Below are 18,231 nucleotides of genomic sequence, written 5' to 3'. Positions count from 1 at the left end.
CGTTAGATTTACGTTAGATTTTAACGTTAAACTAACTTAAAATTCTAATGTTTGATTAACGTTATACTAACGTAAATTTAAGTTAGAAAAATATTGGCGTTATATATTAACGTAAAATATTAATTGTAATTGTGTTTAATATTTAATGTAAATATACTGTTATATTTATATAACCCTGCCGAAGCCTATGGCTTCGTGTCATGGTTATTATATAAATATAACCGTATATAAACGTATTATGTACATTTAATGTTAATATACCGTATATATACCTTTAATGTTAATATACTAACATAAAATGTTTAACACAATTACAATCAATATTCAACGTTAATATAAGGGTTTTTAACCCCTTAACAAGGCGTTAGAAAAACAGTTTTGGGGATACTCAAACTAAAAATACAAAAAATGTTTTTAAAGATTTTCTTTAAAGATATATTATGTATTCTTTTGTATATTATATAGCTTATATAATAAATTTACAAAAAAACTCAAAATTAATAATTGTTCAACAATTGCTTGCTTCCTCTATTAATTTTTTTTTGCTTCCATTTACAAATGTTTAGAACTTTAAGATGCTTCCTATTTGATCTTTTATTTGTGCTTCCGTCAAAGACTCGTGCATCAGCAAGATGACTTCTAAAATACAACATGGGATACTGTTAATGGGATGTTAAAACAGTTAAAAATACATTTTTCTTATAACTGACTATTTGTTTGATTTTCTCTTAACGCTAATGTTCAAGATTCAAGACTAAGATATATCTAAGTATACAAAACATATGTAAGGAAGAAAAGATAGATAGAACAATATTGACATATTATTAACGTACCAATTATTGCTTTACACAATTTTTTATCTTCGAATGATAGCTTCTTTATATCACCACGATGCTTACCTTTCATATTGAACTTAGCCATAACATCATGCTCCATAATTCTATAAAAACGTGACACACATTAGAGTAATAATTCACAAAGTATAATTTCGCAAGGTTACTTTTTTTTTTAAAAATGTTTTTTATTCAAAGCTTCATCGAATTGAAGTTGAAACCTGTATGGGAGAACCTATATAAATGGGATAATTTAAAAGTTAATAATTTATATATTGAAAATTGTTTGATAACCATTAACTTTCGCACTACGATGCACTCCTCACATTAAAACAAAAAAATTGGTTCCGCCAAGATGAATGTGCTATTAATTCCCATAAATGGCACAACTCTATTGTTGTTTAGCCAATGTTATGTTTAGACCATAATAGAAATAATGATTTGGTCTGTTGAATGGTTGAGTTTAAAATATCTTACCACAGGTGTTTGGACCAACCAACCTTAGATACTTGTATACAAATTTGATTTTGTTCCATTCAATAAGGGTCCCATTCATTAAGGTTATGCCCATACATTAATATTAGATTGTTTGTTTTTCTAAATTACTATCCTTCTGTTAGATTTTTCTATAACACTTACTCATAATTTAAACGGTTTGATTATCCAGAGCTAAACAAAAATACATACCTGACCATAACATTTTTTGTATTTTCTTTAACAGTTTTTCCACCTGCTTTCTTGAGGTGACATAGCTAAAACATAAAGAGAAGTCGAGTGAAAAGTGCATGTTTGAATGAGACAAAGTTGTTTAACGAAAAATACAAGACTGTGAAAAACTCTAAAGACTGTGAATGGCTATCCATCACTAAGATAGTTCTCAATTTATAAGTAGGAATTTACTTTTTACACCATATTCTAGTAAAATGTGAGAGCAATTTAAATAGGTTCATAAAGAAAACAATGAACTCAAATACCATTCTATCAAACAAACAAACTTTAAAATAGAAATTATAAATACAAATTACCAATTTACTGTATTCACTGTTGTCTTTTAATCTGGTTTCAAGTTCATAAAATTCATCAAGGGACTCAATCTTTTTGAAAATGGTTACATTTACATTTTCTGACGTTTTATTGTCACATTTGCAATTTTTCTCAAGAAGCAATTGAAGTACTAGTTTTTGGAATTCTAAAAAAAATCACCTCTTCAAGTTTAATAAAATATTGAATATAAAACTAGAATATATTAAAATATGTAAATAGACTTTTTTGGCAAAAAAATAAAATGTTACAGTATAATTTTTTTTTTAAATTTTAAAACTTATTTTGAAGTTTGACATTTTAATTACTTTAAAATGTTTAATTGTAAAAGATTTAATTTGTATTTTATAATCTTTATTTAAATTTTTCCGTTGAATTGTAAATAAATGTTTTATATATAAAAGATTTAAACAATTATCAACTAAAGTATAAGTAAACCAAAATGAATTTTGGTTTCTATTTATTCATTTTAGATTTTAGATTTGTTGCTTATTTAAGTATTTTTTTACAAATAGAAAAAGTTTTATGATTGTCAAACATTTAATTTTTCACCTATTACTTCAACTTCAAGTTCAATTTTTAGTTGAAGACGCCATTAGTTTAATGTTCCATTAGTAATTGTTACTATACTAATAGTTTCGATTCTATAAATCTGTAAAATAGATGTTAGCTCAACTTAGCACAGGATATTTTTTGGTAAAATATGTAGTTTCAAAGTAAACAGGTCATAAGAATTTATATTGAGTATAGATTGCCATGGAACAGGTCGTTGAATTTTATTATAACTTTTAGTCTTATCATGTACATCTTGACATTATCACCAATCTATAATTCCCCATTTTAAGATGCACTTATTTCTAGTACGATTGAATAAGACTTTGTTATCATTATATACAAAAAAACAATAATATTAATATCATACCTCCAGTATCCATTGGAATTTTCTGGTTCAAAAGCTTGCCTGAATCTTTTCTTACTAATTTTGTTTTCGAAGAAGGTAGAGGATTATCTAAAGATGAAGCATTAATTGAACAATTAGTGGTGCTGTGTTGAAATGAACTAGTATGACAAGGAGCATCTAAATGAACAGGGGATTCAGATTAATATGAAGTTCTAGATGAATGACGAGTTGTATCCTCTGAATCCCCTGATGAACCATGAGACGCACTCACAGGGGAGCGATAATAAAAACCTCCAGATAAATCTTGAGATGAGTCGCACAGTGATCTGGCTGAATAACTAGATGTACGTTTTAGTGGATAATGAGATGCACCAGATAAACAAGGCAGAGGTTCATAAGAATCTGGAGATTCTGAATGATGATGATGAACAGGTGAATACTGTATTGGTAAAGGAGATTGTGAAGGTGGATGTGAAATAATACATGAACTTTCCTTTTTAGCTTTTTCTATCACTTCCATTATTGAAAATGTTGGTTTGCTTGGAACACTTTTACCTAACACAGAATAATGAAAAAAATTTAAATAATAAGCAAGGTTGTTTACAGTTTAAATTATGGTCAAGCATATGTAATGTAAATTATGGTATGGTTATTTTATAAAAGAAAACAACAGAAAACAGACAATAATGAATTTTTTGACAAAAATGATAAAAAAAAGTCGCCACAACTGAAATATACCTTTAGAAAAGTCAAATTCTTCAAATTTCTTTTTTTTTACATCGCTTTCTGAAAAACTTGTATGCATAAAAAATTCATGGCACACACTCTCCTCACCTATAACGAATCACAAAAATAGAAAACAATATATTTGTGAACTTACACATTTAATCCAATGTTCTGATTGAAAAATATTATTTCATTACTGACCTTCAATAACAACTTCTTTTAAATCATACTTTTTCCAGGTATCTTTATTCGGGTTAATTGACTTTTTATTTTTAACATTAACCCCATTTGGCCACCATAACAACATTAGTTCTTCATCAATCCATCTCTTTGGCACAACTGTCTTTTGTTCTGCAAAAGCACCATTTACATTTTCCAAAAATACACACATCACATATTTGTCAATTGCCATTTTTAAATTGCGTTTTTTAATCATTTTTACTAAAATGAATAAAACAAAATATCATTATAGCTGATTCCCTTCATGACATTACCCATCGCATATTCCAATAAATGACAAGTACACAAAAAAAGTTTTTACAAATTAAGTTTAAATAAAGATTATTCATTATGAAAGATGTCCATGACTTTACTATTATTAAAAATTAAAATGTTATGCTTTTCATGAAATATTCGTCTTTAAAGAAATATACAAAAAGCAAAAAAAAAAGTTATACACAAACATACAATTATTAGTAATACTTGTACATTTATATACTTATAAAGTATACATGTATATGTATAAATGTTATACAGAATATTTAGATATATAAATATAAAAAAAAATTATTTAATTTAACAAACAATAAAAAATGAAAATGATGAAACACATTTTTAAAGAAATAACAAGACACATTTTTATTTCAATGAATTGGATGTACAGCTAAAAAGTTACCTAAATTAATTAATTTTAAAATGTCAAACTAAAACATATATTTAAAACTTATGTTAAAACAAGATTATGTAATAAAGGCATTATGACAAAACCTTCTTTGTGTGGAAGACAAAGTGCTCTTATTAAAAAAGAACACTTTTCAACATTTTTTCTTCTTGAAATATTGTCAAAGTTTTTAATATAAACAATTTGAAAAAGCTTGGAGTCACATGGTTCAACAAAAAGGCTTTGAAAATGTTGTTTCTTAATAATGTCGCACTCATACGTATCATCTACACTGACCTCTTTTATTTTCGCAAAATTACCAGACTGCAGTAGATACCAAGAATCTTTATCACTGTTTGAAATTTTTGCTACAATATGCTTTTGGGTTATCCCACTCATTGCTAAACTTTCTAACTCTCGTGTACGCTTGAAAATCTGCGATAAAGGACTTTGAGCCTTTTTTACAAATTTTTTTACAACTTGTAAGTAGTTTTCAAATGGAAAGCTGGAAATATTATCCAAAGAAGTAGAGAATTTTTTGCTATCTTCCCAATGATGTGTTAGACAGTGAACATTATAAACGGTAAATGTAGAACCAAACAAATCAACGCAATAGAAACAAAATACTGTAAAAGATCTTTTGCATAACCAGAAAAGTTGTTGCGGATTTCAAAACTATCATCAAGAAATATTCGCATTGCAAGAGAAAAAGTAAGAAAATGCTTATAGCTTTCAGAGGGCAGTACATCTTTCAACGCTAAACAACCAGTGTATAACAGAAATTGTTGATACTCTGTTGCTTTCCATTTTCTTAAATCTCCTAAGCCATACAAAATCAGAAGGCATTTTCCCACTGTATTCTTCGAGCTTTGTGGATATTTGCCTCAGTTGTGCTGGACACAATTTCTGGTTTTGCGGACCTTCCTTGTATGCTAACAAAATTCGTTTAGTAACACCTAGACAGGCAAGATGCATGTAGTCTAAGGGAAACTCTGTAACACATTTAATTCCTTTGTCAGCTAGTATTGATCTTTCAATTTGATGAGTACCAATATACATTTCATTTTTGAATGAATCATCATCTCTCGAAATACAATCAACATCATAAAAGAGCATTCTAAAATGTTCGTAAGTCCCTTTAACTTCACAGCGCTCGCAACCGTGGTAACTGCTATGAGATTTAATACCCTTTAAGAACTGCCTTGCAGGGGCATCACACACAAACGCAGAAATTTTTATATCCAGCACTTTGCCATTGTACTGAAAACCACTTGCCAATAATAACTCATACTCATGCAGAAAATCGTATAAAAAATCATTACGATTATTTGGCTTGTTATCACCAACAAATATTGCTACAATAAAAGGTGTCACTTTATCAAACATACATAATATAAGCCAAACCTGTGTATTTGATGACTTGAACAAGGGAAGTCCATCTACATTGACAACTAAAGAAATTGTATTCGACTCAAATCTATAATGCTGGTTGACTGCTAAAGTTCTTGATATGCCGTTTGAAATACCAAGGTAAACATATTCACCTCCACATTTTAACTCACTTGGGACATTCCTAGGAGTATTCAAAATTGTCCTTGTGCATTTTGGTAAATCAACGTGATGACCATACTGGTGTAAAATGGTTAACAGTTCATCACTTGCATTTCTAGTTATTCTGTTTTTAAAAATCCAACAATAAAAATAACAATAAAAAACAACAATAAAAAATCAAATCAAACCTTTATAATCGACATTTCACTACCTTTTATTAAATTTCACTACCTTTTATTAAATTTATTACCTTTTGTTATTATCAGCAATTCAAAGTTTTTACTACTTGTACGCTGTTTATTTAAAAATATTTTTTCAAAATTCCTCGATTGTCTTTTAAGTGACAATTCAAATCTATAAACTTGGTTAATTACCTTCAAACTTATTTCATATCTTCTCTTACGCCATCTTTAAGAAGAAAAATAAGCAAAAAATTTTTTATAGTTAGCAGAACAACGTTGTTCTGCTAACTATAAAAAGATATAGAAGATATTAACGTACGTTAATATTTCTTTGTTTTTTTACGTAGTCTTTTCGTTAGCTTAACATAAGAATGTTACGTTAATAATTCTTTGTTTTTTTAACGTTGTGTCAACGTTAGCTCAACGTTAGAATATTACGTTAAAAAGATTACGTTTACACAACGTTAGATTAACGTTAAGTAACGTAAAACGCAATTTTAACATAAATACAACGTAAATACAACGTTGTGTGCCAGCTGGGTAACTAGTATTATAAAAATATCAATAAAATAAAAAGAAACAATACGAGAATTGTAGGAAAAGCTTCTTACAATGTAAAAAGTTTGAGCAATAAAAGAAGAACAGAAAAAAAAGGCTTTAAAATGTTCAATAGACTGTTTAACAATGCAACTATACTAAGTAAGCAGCAACAGGTACTTTAATGTAAAAAATATAAAGCAGGTTTTAATAATTTCAATGTGATAACAATAATACTAGTTGTATTTTTAGTTTATTCATATACGACTTTAGTTATATACAAATCCTGTCAATAATAGTTTCTTTTAAAATTAGTTTTAAGAAATAGATATTATATAAAACTTATTTGATTTTTTACATATTCTTGTAAAAAACTACACCTTGTATATATTGTAAAAATCTCCTATGCAAAAGTATCCCATCAATAATAATATGAACTTCTGAATGTTGATCGAAGTTAGGCTAACTTACCCTATTTGATAAATTAATTTTTATTGATTTAATAAAATAAGTTTTCATTATAGAACTAACTGTATGTTCAAAATATGGTGTCCAACCTTCTGAAAATTTGTTTTCACGTGAAAAAGAACTTGATAAAATTCATAATTATTTGTTACAAGATAATCAAAACAAGTCAGTCTTAGTATTGTATGGAATGTCAGGTGTCGGTAAAACGCTAATTGTAAAAACGTATTGTGAAATTTATCATAACTTTTATAAAAATTTTGTTTGGATAGATGCAACATTCGGAAACATAAAAACTTCAATGAATAACATTTGTCAAATATTAGGATTTATTGTTCAGGATTCGAAAGGTGATTATTTTGATATAAAAGTAATTGTGGAAAAAATTCACAACTATTATAAAAATGAAAAGACTTTGTATATTTTTGACAATGTCGATGATGAAAGTGTTCGAATTTTGGATATGTATATTTCAAGAAAACCTAATTCATTTACATTAATTACCTCTCAATGGAGAATATGGTCAAATAATGTAAACAAAATGCTTATTGATGTTTTTTCTTCTAAAGATGCTTTTGCTTTTGTAAAAAAAAATATTAAAGATACAGACGAAAACATAAGAAACCTTATTAAAGAACTTGGTTATCATCCGTTCGCTATTTGTCAGGCAATAAAGTATATAAAAATACATGAAATTTTGATAAAAAAGTATATAGATCGATACAGATTGAAACCTTTGGAAACTCTAGACAATAATAACTTTCCAACTGAAGAAGAATCAAAGTCAGCAATAAAGGCAATTTATTTAGTTTTATTAAAATTAGAAAAAACTAAAATTGTTCCATTAAAAATACTTAACTGTTTATCTCATTGTGACGGCCAAAATATAAGTAAACAATTTATAATACAAATCTCAAAACATATAGAAATAAATGATGAAATCTTAATAGATGAAGCCATTAGATTACTAATGAGTTACTCTTTACTAGGACGTTTTAATGAAGAAAAATATTTTATGCACAATCTGACACAGTTGTCTTGTCAATATTTTCAAAATAAAAATTCAAGTACATATACTTATTTTGATCTAATCGAAAAGTATTTTAAGTTTACGTTGAGCGAAGTAAAAGATCACATTGATTATGGAAACCATTTTGTTAATCATTTTATCTATATGTTTCGTGTTTACAGAGAAAGAATGTCAAAAACCTTTCATTGTACGACGACTTCTATAAAACATTTATTAATATGCAAAGGTTTATTTCAAGAAGCAATCGAAATACTAAAAGCTGTTCAACTTTTTAATGGAGAAACTTATGGAGAAAATAATAAACTCACGCTTGAAACAAAAATTAACATTGCAGACTGTTTAGGTGCGATGGGAAAATATAACGAAGCTTTAGAAATTAATTATTCTATTGATATAATACGAACTGAAATTTTAGGTATTAACCATCCTTCTACAATGGAAACAAAAAACAATATCGCACTCTGCTTGAACAAAATGGGAAAATATAGCGAAGCTTTAGAAATTTATTATTCTGTTGATAAAATACTAACTGAAATTTTAGGTATTAACCATCCAACTACAATGACAACAAAAAATAATATCGCTCTCTGTTTACACGAAATGGGACAATACAATGATGCTTTAGAAATTTATTATTATGTTGATAAAATACAAACTGAAATTTTAGGTATTATTCATCCTTCAACAATGGAAACAAAAAACAATATTGCACTCTGCTTGAACAAAATGGGAAAATATAGCGAAGCTTTAGAAATTTATTATTCTGTTGATAAAATACTAACTGAAATTTTAGGTATTAACCATCCAACTACAATGACAACAAAAAATAATATCGCTCTCTGTTTACACGAAATGGGAAAATATAATGATGCTTTAGAAATTTATTATTATGTTGATAAAATACAAACTGAAATTTTAGGTATTATTCATCCTTCAACAATGGAAACAAAAAACAATATCGCTCTCTGCTTACGCGAAATGGGAAAATACAGCGAAGCTTTAGAAATTTATTATTATGTTGATAAAATACGAACTGAAATTTTAGGTATCCACCATCCTTCTACCATGGTAACAAAACATAACATCGCTGACTGTTTAAACAAAATGGGAAAGTTTAATGAAGCTTTAGAAATTTATTATTCTGTTGATAAAATACAAACTGAAATTATAGGTAATAACCATCCATCTACATTGACAACAAAACATAATATCGCTGACTGTTTAAACAAAATGGGAAAATATAATGAAGCTTTAGAAATTTATAATTCTGTTGATAAAATACAAATTGAAATTTTAGGTATTAACCATCCTTCTTCAATGGCAACAAAAAATGATATCGCTCTCTGCTTACTCGAAATGGGAAAATATAGAGAAGCTTTAGAAATTTATTATTATGTTGATAAAATACGAACTAAAATTTTAGGTATCCACCATCCTTCTACCATGGTAACAAATCATAATATCGCTGATTGTTTAAACAAAATGGGAAAATATAATGAAGCTTTAGAAATTTATTATTCTGTTGATAAAATACAAACTGAAATTTTGGGTATTAACCACCCTTCTACAATGGCAACAAAAAACAATATCGCTCTCTGTTTACACGAAATGGGAAAATATAATGATGCTTTAGAAATTTATTATTATGTTGATAAAATACGAACTGAAATTTTAGGTATTAATCATCCTTCAACAATGGAAACAAAAAACAATATCGCACTCTGCTTGAACAAAATGGGAAAATATAGCGAAGCTTTAGAAATTTATTATTCTGTTGATAAAGTACTAACTGAAATTTTAGGTATTAACCATCCAACTACTATGACGACAAAAAATAATATAGCCCTCTGTTTACACGAAATTGGAAAATATAATGAAGCTTTAGAAATTTGTTATTCTGTTGATAAAATACAAACTGAAGTTATAGGTTTTGACCATCCATCTACATTGACAACAAAACATAATATTGCAAACTGTTTAAACACAATGGGGAAAAATAACGAAGCTTTGGAAATTTATTATTCTGTTGATAAAATACAAACTGAAATTATAGGTAATGACCATCCATCTACATTGACAACAAAACATGATATTGCAAACTGTTTAAACACAATGGGGAAATATAGCGAAGCTTTGGAAATTTATTATTCTGTTGATAAAATACAAACTGAAATTTTAGGTATTAACCATCCATCTACAATGGCAATAAAAAATAATATTGCAAACTGTTTAAACACAATGGGGAAATATAGCGAAGCTTTGGAAATTTATTATTCTGTTGATAAAATACAAACTGAAATTTTAGGTATTAACCATCCATCTACAATGGCAATAAAAAATAATATTGCAAACTGTTTAAACACAATGGGGAAATATAGCGAAGCTTTGGAAATTTATTATTCTGTTGATAAAATACAAACTGAAATTTTAGGTATTAACCATCCATCTACAATGGCAATAAAAAATAATATTGCAAACTGTTTTAACACAATGGGGAAATATAGCGAAGCTTTGGAAATTTATTATTCTGTTGATAAAATACAAACTGAAATTTTAGGTATTCACCATCCATCTACAATGGCAATAAAAAATAATATTGCAAACTGTTTAAAAAATTTAAAAAAACAGACTAGTTGTTTAATTATTTGATTATCGTTTTAATTTATATATATATATATATATATATATATATATATATATATATATATATATATATATATATATATATCAACAGTGCTTGATTACCTACCAGGATAAGAAAATACTACTATTTAGGACCCCCAAAAAGTGGTATTTTTCAAACTCTAAAATCTTATTTTTAATTTGTTTTGTGTTTTTTTGTTGTTATTTGTTTTTTATTACTAGAATAATATTTAAAAAAGTTTAAAATCTGTCTGGGAATCCACTTGGTGGTCAGGGAAAACAATTGCTTTTTTTAGTGAGTCAGGGAATCATGAAACATTTTAAGTTTAAAATTTCTTTCACGCTTTGGATGGAAATTTTTTTTTTGAATTTAAGCATTATTAAATATTGCATAAATTTCATCGTTAATTTAAGTTCAAACTGTTTTATCGACTGCTTGATATTTTTCTTTTTGATGTTAATTTTTTTTTGTATTTAAAAAAAGTCTTTTTGTGCTATATTTTTTGTATTATATAAGAAATGTAGACTTTATAAGTATATTATTAAAACATTGAGTTTTTTGGTGCTAGTTTTTTTTCCCGTATGTCTACTAAAATAGATATTGGGTTGATGCATAATTATGCAACGTTTTTTCAAAAAATTTTATTTAACAAAATCAGTAACAATATTTGCCAAAAACATGTTTAAATGATTATTCGAGAGCGTAGTCACCGTCTAGTTCAATTACTGCTTCCCATTTGCTTGGTAGGCGATTGATTCCACAACGTTGAAGACATTCTTAGAAGCAATCCACGCCTTGACATCGGCCTCCAAGTCATGCAAATCGTCGTAAATCTTATCAGTTTTTCAAAAAGCGGTTGATGTGTTAGTCCGTAGGTGCTTCGGTCGGTGAATATGGCGAATGTTGAAGCAGATCCCATCCTTTATTGGCGATAATTTTGACGATCCGGCGTTCAACATAAGGACGTACGTTATCGTGGTAGAAAACGATATTGTTCTTTTTGCGCGGTCTTTTTGCCTCGATTGCAACCTAAAGGCGATCAAGCTGAGCCAGGTAGACGACGCTGTTGGTGTTGAACTGCCGCTTACCGTTTTTGTCCGGGATTTGCCATTGTTGTATTTAAATCAATAACAAATGCCATTTGAAATGACCTATCGTTGGATGTTCCGCTTCTGCCGCACTTGGGGACAGAAGCGAAATCATCCATTTCCCCTTTTCGCAAGGGGAAACCCCTAGCGAAAGGCTAGCTTTTTCTTTTTTGACATTTTTGAAGAAGAGCCATCACTCATCTCTATTAACAAAATTCTTCAAAAAAGGTGTTGGTTCGTTTTGCTGCAGTAACTCGGTGAAAATTCAAACGTGATCTGTTCTGTTGTTGTCGAAGAGCTCGTAGGGGACCCATCCAGCGATTTTGCATACTTTTCCAAGCTTTTTTAGGCGACAAACAACCGTGGAGAGATTGACATTGAATTCTTCAGCCAGCGTTCGTATTGTCAGACTCTCAACATCTTCCACGGCTCCCAGAAGAGCCTGATCGTCGAAATCCGATGGCCGACCTCTTCCTGGCTTATCCTCCAAACTGGTATCGCCTGCTTTAAAACGGTAAAACCACTCCTTACACTAACTTTAGCTGATTGTTCCTTTGCCAAAAAGTTCGCTCAGATCGCGAAATGACTGTGCTGCTTTCAATCTTTTCTCAAATGGTCGAGCATAATATGGCAAATATGGTTATAGTTTTCGCTCAGCATTTTTTTTAAACAGTAGAGAAGGTTATTTTATTACAAAAATAATAAACAAAACGCTACTTTTCACTGACAAAAAACGCGCCGATATAAACGTTGGACAATTATGCATCAACCCAATATATTTTTGAGATGGCTGTTGTCTTGCCTGCGTCAACGATTTTTTTTTTTTTTTAAAAAAAAAAAAAGATCGTTGCTAACGCTAAATTTAACTAATAGACAAAACAAAAAAGATCTTTTTCACCCGCAGTCTTAAATTAAACCAAAAGTAAGTTCACTGAAAATCGACACTTAAAGAAGCAAATGATCTCCTACTTTATTTTTTAAATAAGTCTAGCGTTGCGTAATTTTTGGATGATCCCCTACGAGATTAAAGCTAAAATATTTGTTTGTTCTCTTTAATCTGAATCTTTGTTCTCTTTAATTCTTGTTCTCTTTAATCTCATTAATTTTTCTCTTTAATCTGAATCTTTTAAAATTAAAACTTTATAATACACCGAACAATTTCTAAATAACCTCCTTCAGTACTACGTAGTACCTTTAATAAATAAACTGACACGCGTAACTCGACAAACCGTAACCCTTACTGATAACATCTTTACAAACAATCTTATAAAGTACAACGTTCAAAGCGAAATAATATGATCTGACGCAAGTGACCACTTTCCTTTTTTTTTCTTTTTTTTTTTTTTTTTTTTTTGTTAACCATTTCAACAATAAAAAAGAAAAGGAAACAATGACTGTAATTAAAAGACAAATAATTGTAACAAAGTTTCGAAGCGATTTATGAAAAGAAAACTAGAATCCGATTACGATTTGCAAAAACACCAATACGCTTTATAATCTCTTCAAACACACATTTTTAAGGCTGTACGAAATAGCGTTTCTGAAGACTGAAAGGAAATCTAAGCTTAAATGCTTACAAAGTTCCCGGACGACAAATGGGTTTATCAAATCTTTTAAAAAAAGCTATGAAAAGTTTCTGAAAAAAAAGACCTTTAAAAATGAAAAAATAAGTAAACAATATAAAAATTTATTTGAAACTTTAAAAAAACAATCAAAAGAAGTTATTATTGCAATTTATTGAAAATAATATCGGTAACACTCAAAAAACATGGAGCATAATAAATAAAGTTACAGGAATAAAAAAAGATAGAACTAAAATGTTCCCAAAATACTTAAAAACACGTAAAAGTGATATTGCAGCCTCCGAACCTATAGACATTGCTGAAAATTTCTTTACAAAAATTGGGTAAAAACTTGCTGACAAAGTAACTTCTGGAGAAACAAGTTTTAAGTCATTGAAAAAAATCATAAGGATAAAAGGATCTCGCAATGGAAGAGCATAAAATAACTCCCAATGAGCTTCAAAACGCTTTTAATTCCCTACAATCAAACAAAAGCCTAGGGCTAAACAACTTTAGCGCGAATGTCGTAAAAAGTGTGTACAATATTATCAAACATCCCCTTCTGCATATTTACAACATGTCTTTAAATGACGGGATATTTCCTGACCAGCTTAAGATGGCAAAAGTTGCTTCTGTATTCAAAAAACGATTCTATGCCTTCTAACTATAGACCGATTTCTATTTTACCCTGTTTTTTAAAAATTAATTTTTATAAACAAGATAATTTTGGAATGAAAAACAACAAGCTAAAATGGTTTCGCTCCTAACTAAATAATCGAAGACAAGCATTATTGTATGACAATTCTGTTACACAACCTAAAAGTATTACTTGCCGGGTTCCGCAAGGATCAATTCTAGGGCCATTGCTATTTTTCAATGATATCTTCTCATCTTCCAACAAATCAACTTTATTCTTTTTGCTGATAATACGCAAGTATTTTTTAGCCACAAAAGCAATAGCTTAATTTTCAATACAGTTAATCAAGAACCAGAAAATCTAAACAAATGGTCAAGGCAAACAAAAAAACAGATTAAATAAAACGTCATGAAGATATCTATAAAAGGTCTACGTTTTGTGTCGAAAAGACGTCTTAATCGAGATTATTTTAAGATGTCTAACAAAAAATCAGTTTAAAACGTCTTACTTAAAAGGCCTAAAGGCATTTTATTTAAGACGTCTAAAAGATGTCTTGAAAAGGTCTACGTTGTCCGTCGAAACGATGACTTCCTCAAGATTGCTTAAAGATGTCTTACTCAAGACAGATTAAAAACGTCTTATTTAAACGCCCTCATGACGTTTTATTCAAAACGGCTTTTAGTTTTAATTTTAGAGGGCTGTTAGATATTTTGTTTAAACAAAAGTAGAGTCCTTAAGGCGTCTAAAAATGGTCACCTTTGTCCGTTAAAAAGATATTTTAAAGATTAAATGATATATATTAAGTTATACTTTAAGAAAACTGTACATCATTAAGTATTTAAATTTTTGGTCCTCAAAATTGAGTTTGGGACCGCTTTTGGATAGGTGTGAAGACTTAGCATGCTTGGCCTTTTAATATTTCTCTTTATTTTTTGACCTTGCGATGAGGTATTCTAAAATCTTTATAATCTGATCGTATCTGCTTAATCAGTAAAAAGATCAAAAACTTTTACTTCATCAGCTTCATGAGTAATAAGATCGAAAACTTTTTAAATAGACATTTCTCTAATTCGATTGCGCGACTATTTTCTTTACATTAAAACGAGGCCAGTAAAGACAAAAATATAAACAAAAAGCGACAAATCGCTTAAATAATCCTTCGGTTGATGCATGTTTCCATACCGCAAAGTCAGGTGGCGGCTTTAGGTCCGCAAATTTCGTAAATATTTTCAACATAAATATTTTAAGCATGAATAGTTATTTGTTTTGATACACTTACGGTATTTGTTTTTGTATAATTACGGTACAAAAACATTCACTTCTTCTTCTTCTTGTTTTTCTTTCGGCATTTCCCGTTTAGGGGTCGCCACAGCGGATCAAACTCCTCCATCTAGCTCTGTCATGAGTGTCCTCCACTGACACACCAGCCACTCTCATATCCTCCACCACTGCATCCATAAACCTCCTCTTAGGTCTACCTCTCCTCCTCTTACCTAGAAGTTCCATCCCCAAAACCTTCCTGCCAATATAGCTCTCCTGTCTCCTCTGTACATGTCTAAACCATCTCAATCTCGATTCTCTAACTTTATCTCCAAAAACATTCACTACGTAACGAAATAACATTTTGAAAAACGTAATTTTGTTATTTTTTTCATAACTTTACCTTTAACTTTTCAATTAATGAACTTAAATGTAAATATTTATTTGGATTTATGACAAAAAATATCCAATTTGCTGTATTTGTACATTTCAAAGTCGAAAGAAAGAAAAAAAAAATGAAAACGGTTATCAGTAATTTAAATTTTTCAAGTTTTAGTTATTATTTATTTTTCATAAATTATCCATACATATTGTTCTATTATTTGTTATTACTCATTAAATTATTAATTAAATTCCTTAAATAAATTTATTTAAGCAAATAGAGATAATAGTAATCAAAACAGTGATAATAAATTTTCTATTTTTTCTAGTATTATTAGCTATGTTATTTTTAGCTATTTTTAAAAACTTTCTTTTACTTTAGAACATATATTTGATGTTTTAATAAGATAGCAATCAACCAATTGAAGTATAAATAAAAATTACAAAAACTTATATGGTTAATTTAATTGAAAATTTTTTCCCATTTTTAAAATTTTTTTTCAGTGTTTTTTTTTATACTTAAAGTTTTTTCTACCAGTTTAAAAAAATTTTAAACTAATATTTTGCCATGTTAATGCAAAGAATGAAAGCAGAAATAAATACTTTTTACTGCTACCTTCCTTTGCAATAAAAATATCCACTGTTTTTTATGAACAAATTGCGGATGTATAACTTTAATATCAAAGTATATTTCTGTGAAAAGTATTTCACAGAAATATCTTTTGATAAATACTGATAAGGAGTTATTGAAAGTCATCATATCTAATATTAATGTATGTTGCATATAAATTGTTTATATTAAAGTTTCTTATAATTTAAAATAAATTCTTTTCTTTATCTATTTATTAGAAATTAGGCTGATGCTAATAACTATAAAGAATCTTTTTTTAACTTTTTTGTAAATAATACTTTACAATTTCTTTGTTTCTTTAACTTCAATAATTTGAAATTAAATATAAAGTGAAAAATTGCATTAAATCATTTAAAGTTTGAACACCAAATTAAATTTGGTAGAAATATTCAGATTTTTTATTATTTTTCAAACCAAAAAACTTTGTGATGAAATTTTCATTTAACTGTTCTATTAAAATTTTTATTCCACCTGCATTTTCTGAAGCTTCTATTAAAAACTATATAATGAACTTTAGACAAGTTATTGTTTTTTGTTTAAATTTCATTTTGATTTCTAATAAAAATAGCGCAAAGGAGGTTTTTTGTTCCACTAGCTTTTACTACATTCTGTAAAACTGAGTATAAAGAAAAAGTTAGTTGTTGATGAATTTTATAAACCCTGTTTATAAAAGTTGAAGAACTGTGAAAATAAAATACTGTTTTCTAGCCTTAGCTATAAGTTATGTATAAGCTTTGCTGTTAAGTTCAGTTATACAAAGGTGTAGAATCTAGATAGAACAATTTAGATAGTTATTCCGAAACTAACTACCATTTAGTTTTATATTTGCAACGTTGTCAGAGATTACAATGGTACACTTTGTTAGTTGGTTACTTGTCAATTATATTAAAGAATTCTTAAAATTCTTCAACATATTTACAACATTTGAAAGCCTGTAATGTTAAGTTGAGTTAATCTATTGTACTGCTAATGAATGAAAGGATGCTGTGATTCATCTGCCAGTTCATCTGTTTTGCTACATAGTTCATATTTTGTAATTTTTAATATTTTCAATAATTTTTTCATATTTTTTAATTAATTGTAATTTCATATTTTCCAATTTTTTAAAAACTAGAATAACAGCTATTTAATTCATGTTTTTTAGAAAGGTGGGTGTATCTAAGTTTAAGATAATTAGTCTGTTAAATACTTAGTCTGGAACTAAAAAGTAAGGTTAGATATCTACACATATTATTTCTCATGAAACTTTGCCTACTTTTTGTTGTCTTATGTAAGTAAAAAATTATTTTTTCCTTTAGTCTATTCTTTTTAATCACGTTTTTATCACAGTCTATACGTTTTGAAGTTAGTACAAAAACAAGTTTCTTCTGTGTTAATGTTTTTAAAACTTAAACACCTTTTATTTTATTTTAAACTTTTAAATAATTTGCTTTTACATGCCCTCTAATTTTTACCAGGATTTCCTGCTTTTTATTATATATTATTTGTAATTTTTTTGGGGCTCTGACTGAATGATGAGTTTTTACTTTTATTTCATCTGGAGAATTTTCAAGGGCTCTTGTTCAATGCATCTATCTTTTCTTTTGAATATAAAAATATGGTTGAGAAAAGAAGAATAAAATAAACTTAGGATCATTATGAAACTCATTTTTAACGTAAACATGAAAAACTGCTAAACAAAACAAAACATTAGATTATGATCAAGGTTTACTTTATATATATATATATATATATATATATATATATATATATATATATATATATATATATATATATATATATATATATATATACATGTAAATATTTTAACATAGACATTTTATAAACATTTATCTTCAATCAAACTTATTTGATGAGAAAGTTTACTGTTTTATTAAAAAAA

The 18,231-nt window shown here is 28.0% G+C and overlaps 1 protein-coding gene and 1 long non-coding RNA gene across 4 annotated transcripts in view; one reads left to right on the top strand and one right to left on the bottom strand.

Annotated features, from left to right (window-relative positions):
- Positions 1 to 10,937, top strand: part of LOC136085742 (uncharacterized) — an 81,123-nt gene extending 70,186 nt beyond the window's left edge. For all 3 annotated transcript variants that reach the window (XM_065807111.1, XM_065807112.1, XM_065807113.1), the window contains one exon: positions 7,176 to 10,937. In XM_065807111.1, coding sequence (XP_065663183.1) covers positions 7,176 to 10,795 — 3,620 coding nt within the window. In that variant the 3' untranslated portion in view covers positions 10,796 to 10,937. The remainder of the gene's footprint in view (positions 1 to 7,175) is intronic.
- Positions 1,488 to 2,018, bottom strand: LOC136086480 (uncharacterized). Its single transcript, XR_010641359.1, has 2 exons — positions 1,859 to 2,018; positions 1,488 to 1,585 (listed from the first exon to the last, which is right to left on the bottom strand). It is a non-coding gene; the product is annotated as an uncharacterized LOC136086480 (long non-coding RNA).
- Positions 10,938 to 18,231: the final 7,294 nt, after the last annotated feature.

Source organism: Hydra vulgaris, chromosome 10 (assembly GCF_038396675.1).
Source record: "Hydra vulgaris chromosome 10, alternate assembly HydraT2T_AEP".
NCBI lineage: Eukaryota > Metazoa > Cnidaria > Hydrozoa > Anthoathecata > Hydridae > Hydra > Hydra vulgaris.
Note: the sequence above shows the minus strand (reverse complement) of the source record. Positions and strands in the feature narration are given on the sequence as shown.